This window comes from Haematobia irritans, chromosome 3 (assembly GCF_050003625.1).
Source record: "Haematobia irritans isolate KBUSLIRL chromosome 3, ASM5000362v1, whole genome shotgun sequence".
NCBI lineage: Eukaryota > Metazoa > Arthropoda > Insecta > Diptera > Muscidae > Haematobia > Haematobia irritans.
Window position 1 is genome coordinate 219,347,112 of NC_134399.1, and position 20,677 is coordinate 219,367,788.

At 33.9% G+C, this 20,677-nt stretch overlaps 1 protein-coding gene across 1 annotated transcript; it reads right to left on the reverse strand.

Annotated features, from left to right (window-relative positions):
• On the reverse strand, positions 1-18,595 carry LOC142232221 (putative fatty acyl-CoA reductase CG5065). Its single transcript, XM_075302949.1, has 7 exons — positions 18,437-18,595; positions 17,932-18,368; positions 8,731-8,926; positions 6,980-7,356; positions 6,842-6,912; positions 2,673-2,804; positions 1-350 (listed from the first exon to the last, which is right to left on the reverse strand). Exons 1-7 carry the CDS (start codon positions 18,489-18,491, stop codon positions 86-88), a joined length of 1,533 nt encoding a protein of 510 aa, XP_075159064.1. The 5' UTR covers positions 18,492-18,595; the 3' UTR covers positions 1-85.
• Between the last annotated feature and the right edge of the window lie 2,082 nt (positions 18,596-20,677).

The window sequence follows — 20,677 nt, forward strand, 5'->3', positions numbered from 1 at the left end:
TTTTACCTTTTATACAAATATTGTTTGAGAAATATTCGCAACAATGTTTATTTTCAATTTCTCTCACAATTTGTATTTCGTTTATTTATGGAAATATGGGATTTTCAACTATATAAGATATACAAGATCCAAAATATGAATACAACGATCTTAAAATAAATCGTGCTATATAAAATATTCCCAGAAATTGAATAGAATAATGCAAAATCTGGAATATACGTTGACGAAGTTTAGCCTGTGGAGAGGCTTCAGGATTTTCCTTGAGTAAAAATTCCTTGGCACCTTTAATGCCATTCATTATAAATTCTTCGGCATCAATATGGACATATTTTAAAAATTCGAAGCATTTTCTGAAATTAGATAGAAGACACAAATTAATATGTAATAATAATAATTATATTATGGCCTATATATTTAAATTCGCCTAATTAAACTTAATAAAGAAATCCTCGAGCATTAGATAACGGATATAGTGTGTAAATATAACCATAGCGATAGGCAGTAGGTGAACACTTGTCTACGTGGTTTTCTTATGGAAAGCTCAATATCCGTGACGGAATACCGTTGCGGCTACACCCTCAAAAAAAATCGCTTCTCTAACATATGTTCCAAACATATTTTGCAGGAAGCACATATATTATTGAATACTGCCGAAACATTAATATGTTTGTTTTATGTGAACATTAGACCTGTCCAGATTTCCAAAGTTCACATTTTTTAATGAGCACTTACAGTTTTAGAATCTCTCAATTATTGTAATAAGAGCTATGAAAAAAGATTTTGAACAACTTTTGCCAAAAAGTTGCTCAACGCGGTTGAAGTCAGGATTTTGGCAATTTTCGAAAATTTTAAAGGTATACGTACAAACAAAATTTTAAATAATTTATTAATAAATATAAGAAATATCTAAAAGCGCAATTTTTGAGCTAAATGCTCAAGCAAATAATAAAAAAATCAAAACGTGAAATTTATTGAGCCATTTGCTTGCTGTAGCCTCTGGAAATCAAAATATGCAGAAAATTTCCGCAATTTTTTTTTCAATGCATTATATGTTTTCGAAAAAAAAAATTATATACGTGTGCATATTTTTTATATATTCTTGGAACAATAAGGTATAAAAAAAATTTAGATTAAAAATTTTTAGATGTGTCATTAGTCGCTAAAAAATTAATTTCTTTATGAAAGTCTCACTTAACCCATATGTGTTATTGTGAAATATCAGTCTATGAGCTAAAAGTCAAATCAATAATAAGATAGATTAAAATTTTTAAAAAGTGCCACATATAACTAAAAGTAAAATATTTAAGTGAGACCTTTCATAAAGAAATTAATTTTTTAGCGGCTAATGACACATCCAAAAATTCTTAATCTAAATTTTTTTATACCTTATTGTTCCAAGAATATATAAAAAATATGCAAACGTATATAAATTCTTTTTTTCGAAAAAATATAATGCATTGAAAAAAAATTGCGGAAATTTTCTGCATTTTTTATTCCAGAGACTACAGCAAGCAAACGGCTCAATGAATTTCACGTTTTGAATTTTTTATTATTTGTTTGAGCATTTAGCTCAAAGATTGCGCTTTTAGATATTTCTTATATTTACTAATAAATTATTTAAAATTTTGTTTGTACGTATACCTTTAAAATTTTCGAAAATTGCCAAAATCCTGACTTCAACCGCGTTGAGCAACTTTTTGGCAAAAGTTTTTCAAAATCTTTTTTCACAGTTTTTATTACAATCATTGAGAGATTCTAAAACTGTAAGTGCTCATTAAAAAATTTGTGTTTTGAAAAATCTCATACATTTCCTGGACAGGTCTAGTGAACATATTATATGTTTGGAAGCATTTTGAGCCCAAAAATATTATATGCTTGGAAGAATTTTCCCCAAAAAAGATTGTGCTCATTCCCTAACATAATTTTCACTTCCACGAAATTTTTAGTTCTTGGTACCTTTTTCTGTAATTCAATTCAAAATGTGTGTCCATAATGCCAAAATGATAAACAAAACATTTGTCCACACATACATAAAATTCTTCTCTCAAGGCGAAAACACATGCTGTTTTTTTTTAAATCTCTATGCTCTTGGTTCCGAATGTCTATTCTCTTTACTCCGAATACTCATTCTAATATTCAAATTATATAATATTTAGACTTAAACATATCAAATTTTTGGTCTTATCATAAAGCAGTTTTCGGATACAACATACAACTGTTTCACAGAAATTGTAAACATATATATGATTACTCGAAATTTGTAAATTTATATATGTTTACATTCACACATATTATTTTTATGAAACATTCATGCCCCAAACATAATATATTTTAACATATTAACATATGTGTCCCAAACATTTAGTGTTAGTTTAGGAACATTACATGTTAGCACTCGAATATATTATGTTTAAAAATTGTGCCCGAAACACTTTTGTTTAGATCGGAACATATGAAAAACATATTTTTCTAACAGTGTAGCGGCGTGTTGCCAAATTAAAATCTATTCTAATTGATTGGCGGGAAATGGTAGAGTGTTGCCATCGCTTATCAAGTTTTTGCACTCACCACTAAAGATTGTTGTTGCTTGGTCACGCGGAAATTCTTTTTGTTGTATTCTTTTTCGAGGAAAAAAATTTGGCATTCCGCCATTCATACAAAGCTTAACTTACCCCTCTTCTTCTTCCTTGGGTACAAGATTCTCCAGTTCAATTAATTTTTTATTGATAAATTTCCATTCGGTATTAATAAAGATATATAGACAACTGCTCGTACCGTATATACGCCTTTGAAGTTTTAGTAAACTGTGGAAAGAGAAGACGACAAAAGTTAGAATAGTTTTGATTTAAGAAATTGTGATATTCCAAACAAACGAAAGTGTTACAGCATGTATTTAGGTTAGAAGGAAGCCTCTAAGTACAATGCAATAAAAATATCTTCAACTCTGACAAATTTTTGAAAATGAGATGGGTTCAGATGGGAGGACATAAAAAAAGCTAATTTGCTATTTTGTTATGGAAAATTTCATGGTGGTGATATTTTGATGGACCTGGTGTTACTAGATGCATATATTTTCGCCCAGTTAAAACTTGCAAATATTTGTAGTATCAGCAAATATTTGTAGTATCAACGAGATAGTAGCCAAAGCGAAGTGGTCCATAGAGTCCCCGGGACACATGAACGAACACTACTAGTTGACCACAATGGAAAAAGGTGTGGAAAGAATGGAATGAGCGGTAATTTGAGCCGTGACAGGGCGCTTGGTGTTGACCGCACATCTATCTCGTGAATGTGTATAGGGAGTGCTGATAGGATAAGGCGATCTTGGAGCACTACCTTTCTCAACCCATTATTATTAACTAATACGAGCCAAGAAGCCTCGATACTCTTATTAACATAACCTAGCTTTGCCTGCCCCCGCCACTGTAATTTGTGATAACTTTCAGGGTAAACAATCCTCAAGATACTTGCAGACAGTACTTGGAGACCGGGAAAAGAAACATAGATGGTTGACTATAAGCCCATTTACGGGTCAGTGGTAAGCTATGGGCCGCTAGTGAGGACACTTCAGACTAGAGATACGCAGTGGAATATACAGACCCGCCAGAACACTGCCTCTAGAATCGCTACAGGACCCAAGAACACCGCTTGATCATCTTTATGTGGAGATCAAGCTCTTCCCGTGTGTAGACACAATTATATGTTCACAGTATCGTAGGGAGTGCTGATAGGATAAGGCGATCTTGGAACACTACCTTTCTCAACCCATTATTATTAACTGATACGAACCAAGAAGCCTCGATAATCTTATTAACATAACCTAACCCAACCCTTTTCCACAATAGCTTTGCCTGCCCACGCCACTGTAATTTGTGATAACTTTCAGGGTAAAAAATCCTCAAGTTGCTTGCCGACAGTACTTGGGGACCGGGCAAAGAAACATAGATGGTTGCCTATAAGCCCATTTACGGGTCAGTGGTAAGCTATGGGCCGCTAGTGAGGACACTTTAGACTAGAGATACGCAGTGGAATATACAGACCCGCCAGAACACTGCCCTTAGAATCGCTACAGGACCCAAGAACACCCCTTGATCATCTTTATGTGAAGATCAAGCTCTTCCCGTGTGTAGACACAATTGTATGTTCACAGTATCGTAGGGAGTGCTGATAGGATAAGGCGATCTTGGAGCACTACCTTTCTCAACCCATTATTATTAACTAATACGAGCCAAGAAGCCTCGACACTCTTATTAACATAACCTAACCCAACCATTTTCCACAATAGCTTTGCCTGTAATTTGTGATAACTTTCAGGGTAAAAAATCCTCAAGTTGCTTGCCGACAGTACTCGGGGACCGGGCAAAGAAACATATATGGTTGCCTATAAGCCCATTTACGGGTCAGTGGTAAGCTATGGGCCGCTAGTGAGGACACTTCAGACTAAAGATATGCAGTGGAATATACAGACCCGCCAGAACACTGCCCTTAGAATCGCTACAGGACCCAAGAACACCCCTCGATCATCTTTATGTGGAGATCAAGCTCTTCCCGTGTGTAGACACAAATATATGTTCACAGTAACCATCCAAACCACCATCTTTTGGGTTATGTTAGGTTAGGTATAGTTACAGCCCGGTATTTCAGACTCACTTAGACATTGTGATACCACACTGGTGAACTTCTCTTATCACTGAGTGCTGCCCGATTCTATGTTTATCTGAATGACAAAGGATTTACTTTTTATAGCCGAGTCCGAACGGCGTTCCACATTGAGGTGAAACCACTTAGAGAAGCTTTGAAACACTCAGAAATGTCAACAGCATTAATGAGAGGATAATCCGCTGAAAAACATTTTGGTGTTCGGTCGAAACTGGGGTGGAACCCACGACCCTATATATGCAAGGTGGACATAGGTTATGTTAGGTAAGGTGGCAGCTCGATGTATCAGGCTCACTTAGACTATTCAGTACATTGTGGTACCACAGTGGTGAACTTCTCTCTTATTACTGAGTGCTGCCCGATTCCAGGTTAAACTCAAGGGATCTCCTGTTTATAGCCGAGTCCAAATAGTGTTCCTAATTGCAGTGACCACTTAGAGAAGCTATGAAACATTCAGAAATGTCACCAGCATTACTGAGGTGGGATAATCCACCGCAGAAAAACTTTTTGGTGTTCGGTTGAAGCAGGCTAGCCATTGCACCACGATGGCTCCGAATAATGTAACGTTTGATCTGCATTATCTAGACCCCGAAATCCAGCTTTACAAAACATAGCCTTTAGATCAGGCAGCTACCATGCAAGTCTAAACGGGATTCACGAGGATACCGTGGCTGAAGTGGTGAGAAGCTATACAGTTATTCTTGTTCTTGCCACAGTGGTGAACTTCTCTCTTATTACTGAGTGCTGCCCGATTCCAGGTTAAGCTCAAGGGATCTCCTGTTTATAGCCGAGTCCGAACAGTGTTCCTCATTGCAGTGACCACTTAGAGAAGCTATGAAACATTCAGAAATGTCACCAGCATTACTGAGGTGGGATAATCCACCGCTGAAAAACTTTTTGGTGTTCGGTTGAAGCAGGCTAGCCACGGTGGTTCCCAATAATGTAACATTTGTTCTTCAATATGTAGACCCCGAAATCCAGCTTTACAAAACATAGCCTTTAGATCAGGCAGCTACCATGCAAGTCTAAACGGGATTCGCAAGGATACCGTAGCTGAAGTGGTTAGAAGCTATACAGTTATTCTTGTTCTCGGAGTCCTCACACCGCCCATAGCACCGAAGGAAAGAGACCTCCCGCGGCAGGTAAGTGCTGCCGCCTCAATTCCTACCTATCAGCTCTTGAAATGTGATATATGCCAAGCTTCGCTGCTTTCAAGAGCTGATAGGTAGGAATTGAGGCGGCTGCACTTACCTGCCGCGGGAGGTCTCTTTCCTTCGGTGCTATGGACGGTGGTAGGACGCAGAGAACAAGAATAACTGTATAGCTTCTCACCACTTCAGCTACGGTATCCTTGCGAATCCCATTCAGACTTGCATGGTAGCTGTCTGATCTAAAGGCTATGTTTTGTAAAGCTGGATTTCGGGGTCTAGATAATGAAGATCAAACGTTACATTATTCGGAGCCACCGTGGTGCAATAGCTAGCATGCCCGCCTTCCATACACAAAGTTGTGGGTTTTATTCCTGCTTCAACCGAACACCAAACATTTTTAGGCGGTGGATTATCCCACCTCAGTCTTGGCATATATCACATTTTCGCTTGTCCTGCAAACTTATCCGACTCACCAGAGTTCCTTGATCTGGATGCAAGCTGATATACCAAAAGCGCAATACTGAAATGGATGATAACACAAGACAACAACAAAAATAACTTTACCCTAACCGCAACCGGAGCAACCTACCAATATTACATAATGTTAGGGCTGTTTTCTTTTAACACTGGATGCAGCATTTGTATGGGCTATCCAGAACATCGTTGCACTGGTATTCTATCCAGATATCATCAGTGCAAGTCGAGTCGGTGTTACCACATTGCATTTTGATAAAGTGACACTTTTTAGATTCACAATAGCAGTTTATTGTGACTAATTTATCGAATATCGTGAAATTCAAAGTGATACAGTGTCATGAATAATCGCAGCAGTACATATTTATAACTATTTGAGCATTTCATACATTAACAATTTAAGATTTCACTTGTTTTCTGTGATTGTTTTTAAACAGCTGATGACAGTATTGCATATTTTTTGGAGATGTCCTGGATAAATGAGTACTCTGTTTTCTTTTAGTCCGTGACTGCTTAGGGTATCCAGTGCAAAAAGAAAACGGCCCTATTATACTTACAATGGAGGATATCGAGCCAATTTCATAAAAAAATCTAAACATATGGCAGGAATAAGTTGCAGTAATATAAGCTGGAAATTTGAAATGAATTATTAGTCATTGTTGGTGAAAAGAGATCTACATATGAACGGTACTTACTCTGATATAATGCCAGACAGCACATCGTGTAATATTTCCCTCTGGCAGCCAAATACCTTTCTCAAATGGATTCTTCCATATAGCTCGCTTGCCCAACTCTATTATTTGACCTGTACTAATGCTATTCATATCTGAGTTTGAGCAATTAAATACTTGTAATTCATTTTCACCACACAAAGATTTAGATTCAATGCCGATTTTGTAGGCACTTAGTAGTAGGGTTCTAACACAAAAGTCCACCGGTATAAAATCGGAAACAACATCGGGATTGGAATGAGTGGTTCGCATAATACCAACACCACAGGCTACCAACATGCCAATGGGTCCATTGAAATTATCAATCCATCCGGGAAAAGGTTCTTCAATTGTTGAAATGACTATGAGAAGGAAAAGAAGAGCATTTGAAAATATGAAGCAAATAATTTAACTAGACACTGAAGAGACTTTCAAAAAGTTCGGAAAATCAAAGTGGTGAAATGGTACAGACGCTATAAAAGAATTTCATTATGAATTGTCAAGTAGAGGGATAAGTTGTCCTCCACAATATTACACCTAAGTATTCCAGTTCTCGCCATATCAATACCGCCTCGTGTGCTTTGACATCTACTAATCTTCTCCCTCTACTTTGGCTTCCCTAAGGATTCCAGTCGAGTATTGTCCGTGTTATGTCATCGTGATGTTTCCGCAATGTATGTCCAATCCATATCCATTTTCTTCTTCGGATTTCTTGTATTATTGGTTGCTACTTGGTGACCAGCTATAGGTCTTGGTTTGTGATAGTGTTTGGACAAAATATTCACACTATTTTATTAAGTAGCACGGACTTTATAATCGGGATTGAAGATTGTGTTCCTTGATATGTACGTTGAGAGCCTTACCTTCTGCATAGACGCGAAAGCGGCTAGATCGTCGGAGGTACCACCTTTTGATGTAATTATGCTTCCCAGATAGCAAAATGTATTTACAATGTCAATTGGTTTCCCATCTACTGCAATTATGTCGTTGTTGCTCGCAATTCGTGGATTTCCGTACACTTATGCGCAAGAAAGCAAATGTCGTCGGCGTAGTCGAGGTCGCAGATGTTTCCTTGAAACCCCCAGGTTATTCCTCTTTGACTCTGAGAGTGATGAGAAGACACAACCTCGGTGTACGCCTATCTCGGGGTCGGTCACTTATGCGCTTTACAGACTATCAGTTATTCCGGAGGACAGTGCTCGTGTCTAACATATCCCATATATTGTGCACATTATAAGTTAAGTCCGAAGGCATAATCGATACTGTTTATGGGATACATGTTTATGGAAAAAATGCAGCAGTATCGATTATGCCTTCGGACTTAACTTATAATGTGCACAATATATGGGATATGTTCGACACGAGCACTGTCGTTCGGAATAACTGATAGTCTGTAAAGTGCATAAAGCGCATTACCCATTAAAAAATCAAAACAACAGTTTCCGAACCGCCATTAGATAAATTGTACAACCAATCTTATAATAAATGTTAAAGTTAAAGTGGCAGCCCGATTTATTTTCAGGCTCAGTTAGACTATTCAGTCCATTGTGATAAATCTTCTTGTAAGCTTTTCGAATTTAAAAATATATTTTGATTAATTGACGGCTAAATTCCACTCGAGATTAGCCGAATGGTTCGGTGTCGACAAGAATTTAAACTTCTATCGTTGCCAGTGAATTTGTAATTCTATTTCGTTATAAAAATCGACTAATTAACTGAAATTTTTTTTACATTACCTATAGATGGGCGTAAAATTGCCACTGGTAGTTTATGGCGATGATCATTGATTATATGTTCAGCTAGACTTTTTGTAAATGTGTACGAATTAGGCTGATTCAAACTGTACTTCGGGAAAAAGATATTCAATGTATCCGTATCGAAGGTTTCCGCCAATTTAATCGTTTTGCGCCAATCTGCATAAGCTGGATAAATCTGTGAAAGGAAAAAATATGAATAAGTATGAAAAATTTACCAAAAATATTGTCTTAACTATCAAACTTTATTGTCTTCACTATACGAATGTGAAGGCATTTTGTGTTTTCGTTAACTATATTTAAATTGGTTTCCGTTCATTTGTTTCTCACTCTTTTAAACAACCCCTTTGTTTAAGATCCAACATAAAGTCTTCTCTTAACACAGAGTTAGTACAAGCAGTATAGTGGATTTGGAAAGAGGTTTTGTTGAAATATAGAGACATACTTTGATAATTCACCATGGTTTTGTTTATTTGCAGTGCACAGTCATTCCACTCAATTGCGCTGTCAAGTGACTCAATTTCTTTATGGAAAACGGGAATAAACGTACGAATCAATCAATTTGAATTACAAAATGTGTGGATGTATAGAATTTTATATGCTTTTACAATATTTGGTGTTTCGTCTAGAAAACAAATTAAAGCTAAATTAAACAAGTATATATGGCCGTAAGTTCGGCCAGGCCAAATCTTATGTACCCTCCAACATAGATTGCGTAAAAACTTCCACTAAAGACTGTCATCCACAATCGAATTACTTGTGTTACGGTAACACTTGCCGATGGCAAGGTATCTTAAAACTTTTTAACACCGTCTTCTCAATTGTAAATTAGTCCAAACGGGGTATATATTACCCAAAAAAATGCCGATTAAATACGTATATAATTCATTTTGACAAAATTGTCTATAGAAATAAAATTTTGACAAAATTTCTTATAGAAATAAAACCTTTACAAAATTTTGTATAGTACTAAAATTTTGACAACATTTTCTATAGTAATAAAATTTTGGTAGATTTTTTATGGGGATCGGCTATATATAACTATAGACCGATATGAACCAAGTTTGGCATGGTTGTTAGCGGCCACATACTAGCGCAATGTACCAAATTTCAACCGGATCGGATGAGTTTTGCTCCTCAAAGAGCTCCGGAGGTCAAATCTGGGGATCGGTTTAAATGGGGGCTACATAGAATTATTGACCGATACGGACCAATTTTTGCATGGTTGTTAGGGACCATATAGTAACACCACGTACCAAATTTCAACCCGATCGGGTGAATTTTGCTCTTCCAAGAGGCTCCGGAGGTCAAATCTGGGGATCGGTTTATATAGGGGCTACATAGAATTATGAACCGATATGGACCAATTCCTGCATGGTTATTAGAGACCATATACTAACACCACGTACCAAATTTCAACCGAATCGGATGAATTTTGCTCATCCACGAGGCTCCGGAGGTCAAATCTGGGGATGGGGTCTATATATAATTATGGACCGATGTGGACCAATTTTTGCATGATTGTTAGAGACCATATACTTACACCATGTACCAAATTTCAGCCGAATCGGATGAAATTTGCTTCTCTTAGAGGCTCCGCAAGCCAAATCTGAGCGTCGATTTATATGGGGGCTATACGTAAAAGTGGCCCAATATGGCTCATTTGCAATACCATCCGACCTACATCAATAACAACTACTTGTGCCAAGTTTCAAGTCAATAACTTGTTTCGTTCGGAAGTTAGCGTGATTTCAACAGACGGACTCAGAATTTCACCACGACCCAGAATATCCCAGCAAACAAAGCGTCGCCAAAAATGTAATGAAAATGTTCTTTTTGGATCCGGAAGTGGTGACGCCGAAGCGATGAATTTAACATGGGCTTGTCATAAGACGGAAGTCCTCCATTTGAGCCGTTGCACTGAATTTGCATCACTTCTTTAGGTGTGACCCGAATTCAATGTCTTGGATGTAAATTAAAAAATTCTGTGATATTTTGTCAAATAAATAATTTTTATAATTTGTAATAATTTTTAATGGATCCTAACGCTTGTCTGAAACAAAAAAAAAAGTTAAAATTACCCATTAAAAATATGAAAAAAGCATGTTATAAAAATTGAATGAAAAGAACTTCCTGGGTAATTAAAATAAAGAACATCATTGGGAGTGCATCCTCTGGAAGTGCTTTTAAAGTTGTGCCTTCGGAAGAACTTCGAAATTTTGTTGCTGGGTATATATACTTTATGAGGTCTTAGATCAATATTTCGATGTGTTACAAACGGAATGACAAAGTTAATATACCCCCCATCGTATGGTGGAAGGTATAAAAATCACTCAATTGGTCTATGAAGCCAGTACAAGCCAGCTGACATCAATATTGAAATCTATGAGGATTTCGGCAAAAAAATCCCCTACACAGTGATGCCAATTTGGTGCTTTTGGATTTCTAAAAAGCACCAAATTACCTTTTTGGCGCCTTTTCATAAAAAGCACCAACTTGGTGCTTTCTGGCATGCTTTTTTTCATTCTGAACAGTATAAAGTTTAATTGATACAAAAATTTGGATTAGACTTTCAAGAGCTTAAGAAACTCAACTTTATTGCCAAATATAGAATTTGATTGTTATGAAGGTGTTATTGATTATTTTGTAATTAATATTGTTTAGGGTATTCTGTAGAAAAGTCTAGCGACGAGTGCCGAATTTTTGAACTTGATAAAGATGTCATTAAAAACGTTTGTATTAAATACACAAAAGCACGCACAACTGAAATAAGCAATAGACTCCTTCCATATATTAATATTTTGAAAGTTTAAAGACATTACTGATCAAAATGAATTGGATGAAAGCATTAAAACTTAACTTGAATAGCGGTTCATAACTTCATAAAATTTCAAATTCAATACACAAAATTTATATAATACATGTTTTTTTTTTGTAGAGCATTTGATTTTCGATTTTGTGGTGGGAAGTGGTATGTTAGAATTTATTATATATTTTTGGCGCTTTTTAGCTTTGGGGAGTTGGCAGCACGGCCCTACACACAAACATTTTTTTTGATTCAATCACGAAATTAATTGATTAATTTTTTCATTGAAATGTCTTCAATCACAGAAATGATGGTATCAATTAAAAAAAAAATTAATTAAAAGTCTATTAAAAAATTAATTGACACTATTTTAATTGAATTTTTGGAATTTTTGATTCACAGTACCATTTTAAATATTGTTGTATGCAATCGTTTATTCCACCTTTGATCTTAGATAAATAATAACTTATTGTATTTTAGTTGTTCAAAACAAATATGCCTTGAACATGGGATCTCTGAGGGGTTCTAATCAAAACAAATTTATGTGGAACAAATACGTCCTATGTACGTAAGTATCAAAAAAATACTCAGTGAGTTTGTAATCATCATCAAAAAAATAAAATAAATTGTTTGGTAACAAAAAATAATAAAGACTATAAAATAAAATATAATCAGCACCGCCACATCGACAGGATAATTTGAAAACAAACATTTAAATAGAAGGAAATAAATTGAAATCCTTATAACAATGATTTTTGGTTCATATATATAAACTGAGATTTCTCCCGTGGCTTTAACAACGAATTAAACAAATAAAATATAAACAACATTATAACCAAGATGGAAATCGAGACGAGGAAAGAAAGAATAAGGATACTTATTCGGAGGATGCGGAAATGTATAATGGATTTAGAGCATACCGATAGTAAAATTTTGCTAGAAGAGGCAAGAAGATCCTGGGAGGTGCAGATCGAAGAAATCAATGACTTGTACTGGAATCTAATGATGAATCATACTGGGAAGGAATATGATCACCTCAAACAGGTTTCAAGAGCATCATGTAACTTTTTCACGGCGCCTATATAAAATTTTTGTTACAAAAATATTCTTTTCTCGTTAAACATAACATACTTTCCTAAATCAGATATGTAATTTTCGAGAAAATAACATGGTTTCGCCAAACATGTTACATGTTTGCCGTGAAAAAGTAACAGTTTGCTCTTGAAACAGGGTTGGGGTGATCATATTCCTTCTCTGCGTGTATAAAAATATCAACCAGGATGTTGAAGCGTTGGAGAACTTTTACGAGCAAAATAAATCTACGCTTATATGGGAATTAGAGAAGAATGAAGAAAGCGGCAAAGAAGGAATTGCGGAAAGCGGTCGCTTTTTTGTCGCCGGCAGCTCCTCACTTTGGAGGACACTGTAAATTGGTGAAATCATCAACCGAGGGACCCGCAAATGACAAAACCCCATCCGTGGCACCAAAATTGGTAGAAGGATCAAAAACAGAGAGTATAAAAGGTAAATGAGAGAATGCCAACAAATCGCTGTTAGAGTAACGAGTAGATACATCTCACTTGTCGCCAAAGTGATGGATGTGAAGGAAGGATGTCAAACCTCCATTAGCAAAACAAAAAAAAAACAAGTAAGTCTAAAGTCGGGCGGGGCCGACCCTGCACCACTTTGTAGATCTAAATTTTCGATACCATATCACATCCGTCAAATGTGTTGGGTGCTATATATAAAGGTTTGTCCCAAATACATACATTTAAATATCACTCGATCTGGACAGAATTTTATAGACTTCTACAAAATCTATAGACTCAAAATTTAAGTCGGCTAATGCACTAGGGTGGAACACAATGTTAGTAAAAAAATGGGAAACATTTTAATCTGAAGCAATTTTAAGGAAACTCCGGAAAAGTTTATTTATGATTTATCGCTCGATATATATGCATTAGAAATTTAGGAAAATTAGAGTCATTTTTACAACTTTTAGAATAAGCAGTGGCGATTTTACAAGGAAAATTTTGGTATTTTAACAATTTTTTCGAAATCACAAAAAAACATATATATGGGAGCTATATTTAAATCTGAACCGATTTCAACCAAATTGGCACGGATAGCTACAATGCTAATTCTACTCCCTGTGGAAAATTTCAACTAAATCGGAGTTAAAAATTGGCCTCTGTGGTCATATGAGTGTAAATCGTGCGAAAGCTATATATGGGAGATATATCTAAATCTGAACCGATTTCAACCAAATTTAGCTCGCATAGCTACAATGCTAATTCTACTCCCTGTGCAAAATTTCAATTAAATCGGAGTAAACGATTGGCCACTGTGGTCATATGAGTATAAATCGGGCGAACGATATAAATGGGAGCTATATCTAAATCTGAACCGATTTCAATAAAATTTGGCACACTTGACTACACTACTAATTGTACTCCTAGTATATATATATATATATATATATATATATATATATATATATATATATATATATATATATATATATATATATATATATATATATATATATATATATATATATATATATATATATATATATATATATATATATATATATATATATATATATATATATATATATATATATATATATATATAAAAAAAGCAAGTATAAAAAGCACTGGAAAGAAGACGGATGGTGATGTGCTGGTGCAGAAAGAAGAAAGAGCCAAATGAGTCCGATTATTTAATTGTTTTTATCAATATAATAACATTTTAGATGAGGACAATTATATTTTTCTTAGAACCATGTTCACTGAGCCAACATGGTTGCAGGTGAAACAGTTATGTAACAGCTTCAAAATCCTACTATTAAATTAAGTTTATAAAGAGTCAACTACATACGCCACTATACTCACCAAAATAATGCATGTAAACAAAATTCATATTAAACAAAAGTTAATACACCCAGAAAAAAGTGACCCCTTCTTTAAGTTAAAATGAACTCATTGTGAAGAAAGTTGAACTTCGTATAGCGCCAAAGACATTTTTATTTGTTTGAACGATGTGATTTTCGTAGAAATTAGGAATAATGCATTCCATATATTAGTTAACATTTTCCTATATTTATATACCACTATACTACAGAATGAAAAAATTTAACTAATTTGAATTCATATATGGAATGATTTTATTGAAATTTTTTCATTCATTTCGACAAATCTTACACATTTGTGGTAAAACTTTTACTTCATAATTAGAACTGCTTACCTTCGTTTTTAAATACAATTTTATTTATTTCTATAAGACATTTTATCTTCAATAAAAGACATGTTTTATTAATATATTGAATATATTTATTAAGAATCAACAGCATCGAATCTCTTTGAAATATTAGTTTATTATTCCACTATTTCCAATTTCCGTGTGATATTATCAACTGTAAAACGCACTTTTTCTTCTTCTTGTACTTTTCACTTTTAATAAGTTGCTGCCTAACGATTTTGTCCTCCTTTTACAATTTCAATACCTACAAATATAAAAAATCATAAAACATTTTTGTTGCAAAAGGTTAGCGTCACTGAATATTACCTGATAATTGAAGATTCCAAAATGAAGACAAATGAAAGGGTTGCTATTCTGCTGGTGTTTTCTTTCTTTATACACTATCACGAACATTGATAGATTTATTTAAAAAAACGAAAATTTTTCTCACTAATTTAAAATAACAAATATTTTATATATTTTATTTGTTATTTATTATATTATTTTACCATATTATTTTTTAACAATCTCTCCGAAACAACGCGATTCCAACTAAAAAAAACAACCGACGCGCAAACACATCGATTACGATGAAAGGTATCGATTACAGGTAGACAATAGAAATTTAGGAAAATTTCCTATATTCTAACAAGTGTGTTTCCTTAAGTTTTGAAAGGATTGCATACTTCTTAGTACGAATGAACTAAAATATTTTTCTACGCCAAGTGTTGTTCGTATGTATGAAAAACTTTCTATTATAAAGGAAGTCGCAATTATCATTTTATAAGAAATTTTACTAATTTTGAGGAAACTTGGTTTTAGTTCGGTTTTTGTTTATTTTTACGAATGCTTTGTTATCGGTGAATAAAATTTTCTTTTTCAGTAGTAAATTCTTATACCCAGCGAAGAAAATAGTATGAGTAAAATTCCATGCCTTATTCTAGTTAATGAACTATTCCTAACTGCTTACAGTTTAGGATTTTTTTACTGAAACGAGTAAATTTTATTATTTTTCACAAAAATTTACCTTAATGGAAATAAAATGGATAAACTATATTGATGAAAATTTTTTCCTTTAGTTTCAAAGGCACTTTTTTCTGGGTGTACAGTCCACTAACGCAGAATGTTCAAAATATATGGTATATGGAACAAATTAGTTCTACATATCAAAAATTACACAACTTGTAGCAAACACAAACACTTCATGTCATAAAATCTGAAACAATTCTTCAATATTAATGAAATCGACTTTAACCCTTTTACTACCGAAATAAATCTGATGTTAAAAACTTTAATTTTTCTTCTACTTTTATTTGTACTAACAACATTTTGAGGACCTACCTCAATTAGTTCAAGAGCTATATGAGTTTTTTCTGAAACTTGATTCTTGAATTGTGACCAAATGGCCTTGCGAAAATAAGGGCTATTTGACCTATAATATCTATCAAAGTGTGAGAAAAAATTAAAAAAAAAAATTCGAAAATATGAGATATAATTTTTCTATGAATGACCATTTTCTAGAGAACATACACTAGAAAAACTGTTTCAAAATTTCGAATTTTTCGTTTACTGTTAAAGAAGTTTATAAAAATGCATTTTAGTGCTTACCAATATTGAAAATATTTATAGCTTATTTAGATTAAATCCTCTACTTTAAAATAACATCGAGAAATAAATCGAAACTAAGTGGCGAAGAAGAGTTTGGTGTTGCTTTCGTATGTATTTCTAAGTGGACATCGGTAGTCAAAGGGTAAAATACGATGAATTTTTGTGCTTTCACCCTTATTCCTGAAGTCGCCCTCGCTCTCGCCGTCGCTTTTTGTCGTCTGTCGCTTTTAAGTCGTCTTGTCATTCATTTGGTATTCCTGCGAAGTGGCGACGGCGACGACGACGATTACTTTTTGTACCAATTACAATACTCGGTAATAAAAGACCGATATCACTAGAAAACAATCAGCTGATGTGTAAAACTGAATTTTAATTATTTGCGTTTAAAATGCTGTTTGTTTGTAATCCAATGTTGACTTGGAAAATCAAAATAAATGATAAATTTGACTCGGGAAATGATATAGATATCTACATTAGGACAATAACAACATCCGGCATATACAATTGGAACGACGTTGACATTATGTGTCCAAGGATCATTCAAAGTTCGACACAATTGTTATCTAAGTTTGGTGCTAAATAAAATACATTGGCCTTGAAGGATTTCTATTAAAAATAAATGGATTTGAAAATCAACACGTTTACTTTAATTGTACAGTGTTAGGTTAGGTTAGGTTATGTGGCAGCCCGATGTATTAGGCTCACTTAGACTATTCAGTCCATTGTGATACCACAGTGGTGAACTTCTCTCTTATCACTGAGTGCTGCCCGATTCCATGTTAAGCTCAATGACAAGGGACCTCCTTTTTATAGCCGAGTCCGAACGGCGTTCCACATTGCAGTGAAACCCTCAGAAATGTCACCAGCATTACTGAGGTGGGATAATCCACCGCTGAAAAACTTTTTGGTGTTCGGTCGTAGCAGGAATCGAACCCACGACCCTGTGTATGCAAGGCGGGCATGCTAACCATTGCACCACGGTGGCTCCGTGGTGCAATGATTTGCTATGATTTGAATGTGATGACCATAACTGCTATATAAACTTTCCCATTTTTTTGTAATTGTTGAAGATTAGTCACTTTACCTCTTACCAATTTCCATTTTTACATTTATTTTTCAATTGTTCGATTAATAAAGTCTAAAAAACTTCTTCAAAAATTAAACACTAAACTCGTCGCTGGTAAATTTAAAGGCGACAAAAAGCGACAACAGGAATACCGATTTCCTTCGATAGCAGAATACATCGAGGAACGGAATACCAATTAGTGGCGACTGACGAAAAGCGACGACGAGGGCGACTTCAGGAATAAGGGTGTTTATTTTTACTTCAAAAATTACATCATTTATACTTGATACATCGTTTGAATTTTAATTTGAGGTTTACATTCTCAAAAGTTGACAAAGTCTATAGTAAAGATTTATTTCCCAATATCAGGTAAGCGAAACCTACCTTGTAATTCGTCGTAATCAATACCACAAACACCAACTTTTTTTCAGTGTCCGCACACAAAAGTTCAATGGCTTACCTTTTCATCCAATGTATGCTTGTTCGGGTATGCATATGTCGTCGATACATGAATGAAGGCCTTCAAATTCACTAGGGTTTCGGCGATTTTCACCAACTCATAAGTTCCACGTGTGTTCAGTAATATTGCTGGCTTCAAATGATCATCAAAGCGTACACTGGCAGCTGCATGGAAAATTATCGAAACATTTCGAATTTTTTCCAGATCATTGGGTTTTAAATTCAGACCCAATTCTTGACAATCTCCATCGATAGGAACAACTTTTTGAAATGCTTGCGGTTGTTCTTCCCAAGCCCTTCGAAATAAAGGATCTCGCAAAATATCCTTTAATCTCTCCGCGGAGGTTTTGCCTTTTTTGCTGCGAGTTAATATATACAATTTGCCAACATTTGGCAAAGAACGAATAATTTTCTCTATTAAGACTTTGCCAATGAATCCTAAGACGGGAGGAAAGTATTTAATTAGAAGTGCTATAGTATGTAAAATATCATCTCAGTTGGTTTACCTGTTCCACCTGTTACAAGAATTTCTTTGTCTGCATAAAAACTGGATATTGACATTTTTGTACGCTTGAATTTCCTATTAGCGCTATCACACCGACCACCGAATTTAGACTAAATGACATTAGCAATTATTTTGTGTAACTATGTCATTGTATACGTTTAAATTGTTTTATTTTGCATGTATCAAAGTCGAATTAATACCATTGATATCCAAAGAGGAAATAAATTCACTTAAACGTTACATACATATATAACATACACAAAACAAAAAAATTGCTCATTTCCACTATGATAACAGTTCCCTTCAGCAACAAAAAAAAAAAATTGTATCGTAAACAGAGCAAAACCATCCAAGGCGCTGGGTCCCGACGAAATTTCTATGCTAATGCTGAGGCATCTACACGCAGAGAAGGAATATGATCACCTCCTAGATTAAAATATTATTTTTGGTTTTTGCAGCAACAATGTTGTTTTCTCGCCAAACATAATGGTTGTCGAAATCAGATCACGGTTGCCACAGTTGGTAGAATTCTAACCAAAATGGTAGATTTTTTACTGTTTGGTAGATTGGCAGAATTCTTGATGCCTCATTGACAAATTTTCTCTAGACAAAATTTACTATAGGAATAAAATTTTGCCAAAATTTTCTATAGAAACAAAATTTTGTATAGGGTAAAATTTTGAAAACATTTTCTCTACACGGATGAAAAAGACTGTTTTTCATATGTTTGGCTATAAACATTATATGTTTGGAACACAAATTTTTAAACACAATATTTTTGAGTGCAAGCATATAATGTTCATAAACTAGCATAACATGTTTGGGACATATATGTTAATATGTTAGAACATATTATGTTTGGGACATAAAATGTTTTTAAATATAATATGCTTGGATGCAAACATATATTAATTTAGAAATAGCCTATAAACATATATGTGTTTAGTAGCTTGGAGCGCTATTTAACAGGGAGCGATATTGAATTAAGTTGGTGGTTGTTGCTTGTTATTACAAAATTAACATTTTATTTTTCCTTGGGCAATTGATCAGCTACTTCTTTGATCCTTACAAACTGTGTGGTCCGCTGTTCGAATCCCCGTCCGGCAAAAGGTAAAATTAAAATAAAAAAAATCATACAATTGAATAATTTCTTCTACAATGTTTGTATTACAGAAAAAGGTGCTAAGAACTAAAAAATCTCGTGGAAGTGAGAAAGATGTGGGGGAATATACAATTGGGCAAAACAAAATTTTGAGCATTCGGGTCGAAAACCTATGTTGTTAGCACCTATATTACCTGTTTATTTTCATAATTCATTATGATTGTAAATATATAAATAAATAAATAAAATTTTGAGCACAATATTGTTTGGGAGAATTTTTTTAAGCATATAATATTTTTGGGTGCAAAATGCTTCCAAACATATTATATGTTCACATAATAACATATTGTTTTTTGGAAGACAACATTATTGAATTTGGATGCAAAAATACAAAATGTTTTGAAATTGACTACCCAAACATATATTGTTTAGACCAATATGCTTTCAAACATATTATATATTGGAAGAGATCAAACATATAAATGTTTGGGCAATAGCCAAAAATGTATATGCTTGAAGCAAAATATGTTTGGGAGTATATGTTACAGAAGCGATTTTTTGTGAGCGTGTAGGAAAAAATGTTCTCTAGGAACAAAATGTTGACAAGAATTTCTCTAGGAATACAATTTTGACAAAATTTTCTATATGAATAAAATTTTCACAACATTTTCTATAGAAATAAAATGTTGACAACATTTTTTTATAGAAATAAATTTTTGACAAAAATTTCCATAGAAATAAAAATTTTACAAAACTTTTCTATATGAATAAAATTTTCACAAAATTTTCTTTAGAAATAAAATGTTGACAAAATTTTGACAATTTTGACAAAATTTGACATAGAAATAGAATTTTTACAAAATTTGACATAGAAATAAAATGTTGACAAAATATACCTAAAATGTTGACAGCATTTTCTGTAGGAATAAAATTTTGACAAAAATTTCTATAGAAATAAAATTTTGACAAAATTTTCTATAGAAATAAAATATTGACAAAATTTTTCATAGAAATAAAATTTTGACACAATATTTTGACAAAATTTTCTCCAGAATAAAATTTTGACAAAATTATTTCAGGAATAAAATTTTGACAAAAGTTTCTATATGATTACAATTTTGACAAAATTTTCTATAGAAA

What these genes read in the sequence shown, in the direction of transcription:
- LOC142232221 (XM_075302949.1), bottom strand. Translation starts at nt 18,491, where the DNA reads ATGTCAATATCCAGTTTTTATGCAGACAAAGAAATTCTTGTAACAGGT. An exon ending in AGCATACATTGGATGAAAAG is followed by an intron (nt 8,927 to 17,931) that starts GTAAGCCATTGA and finishes TTCCTTTCACAG; the next exon opens with ATTTATCCAGCTTATGCAGA. An exon ending in TTGGCTCGATATCCTCCATT is followed by an intron (nt 2,805 to 6,841) that starts GTAAGTATAATA and finishes CTCTTTCCACAG; the next exon opens with TTTACTAAAACTTCAAAGGC.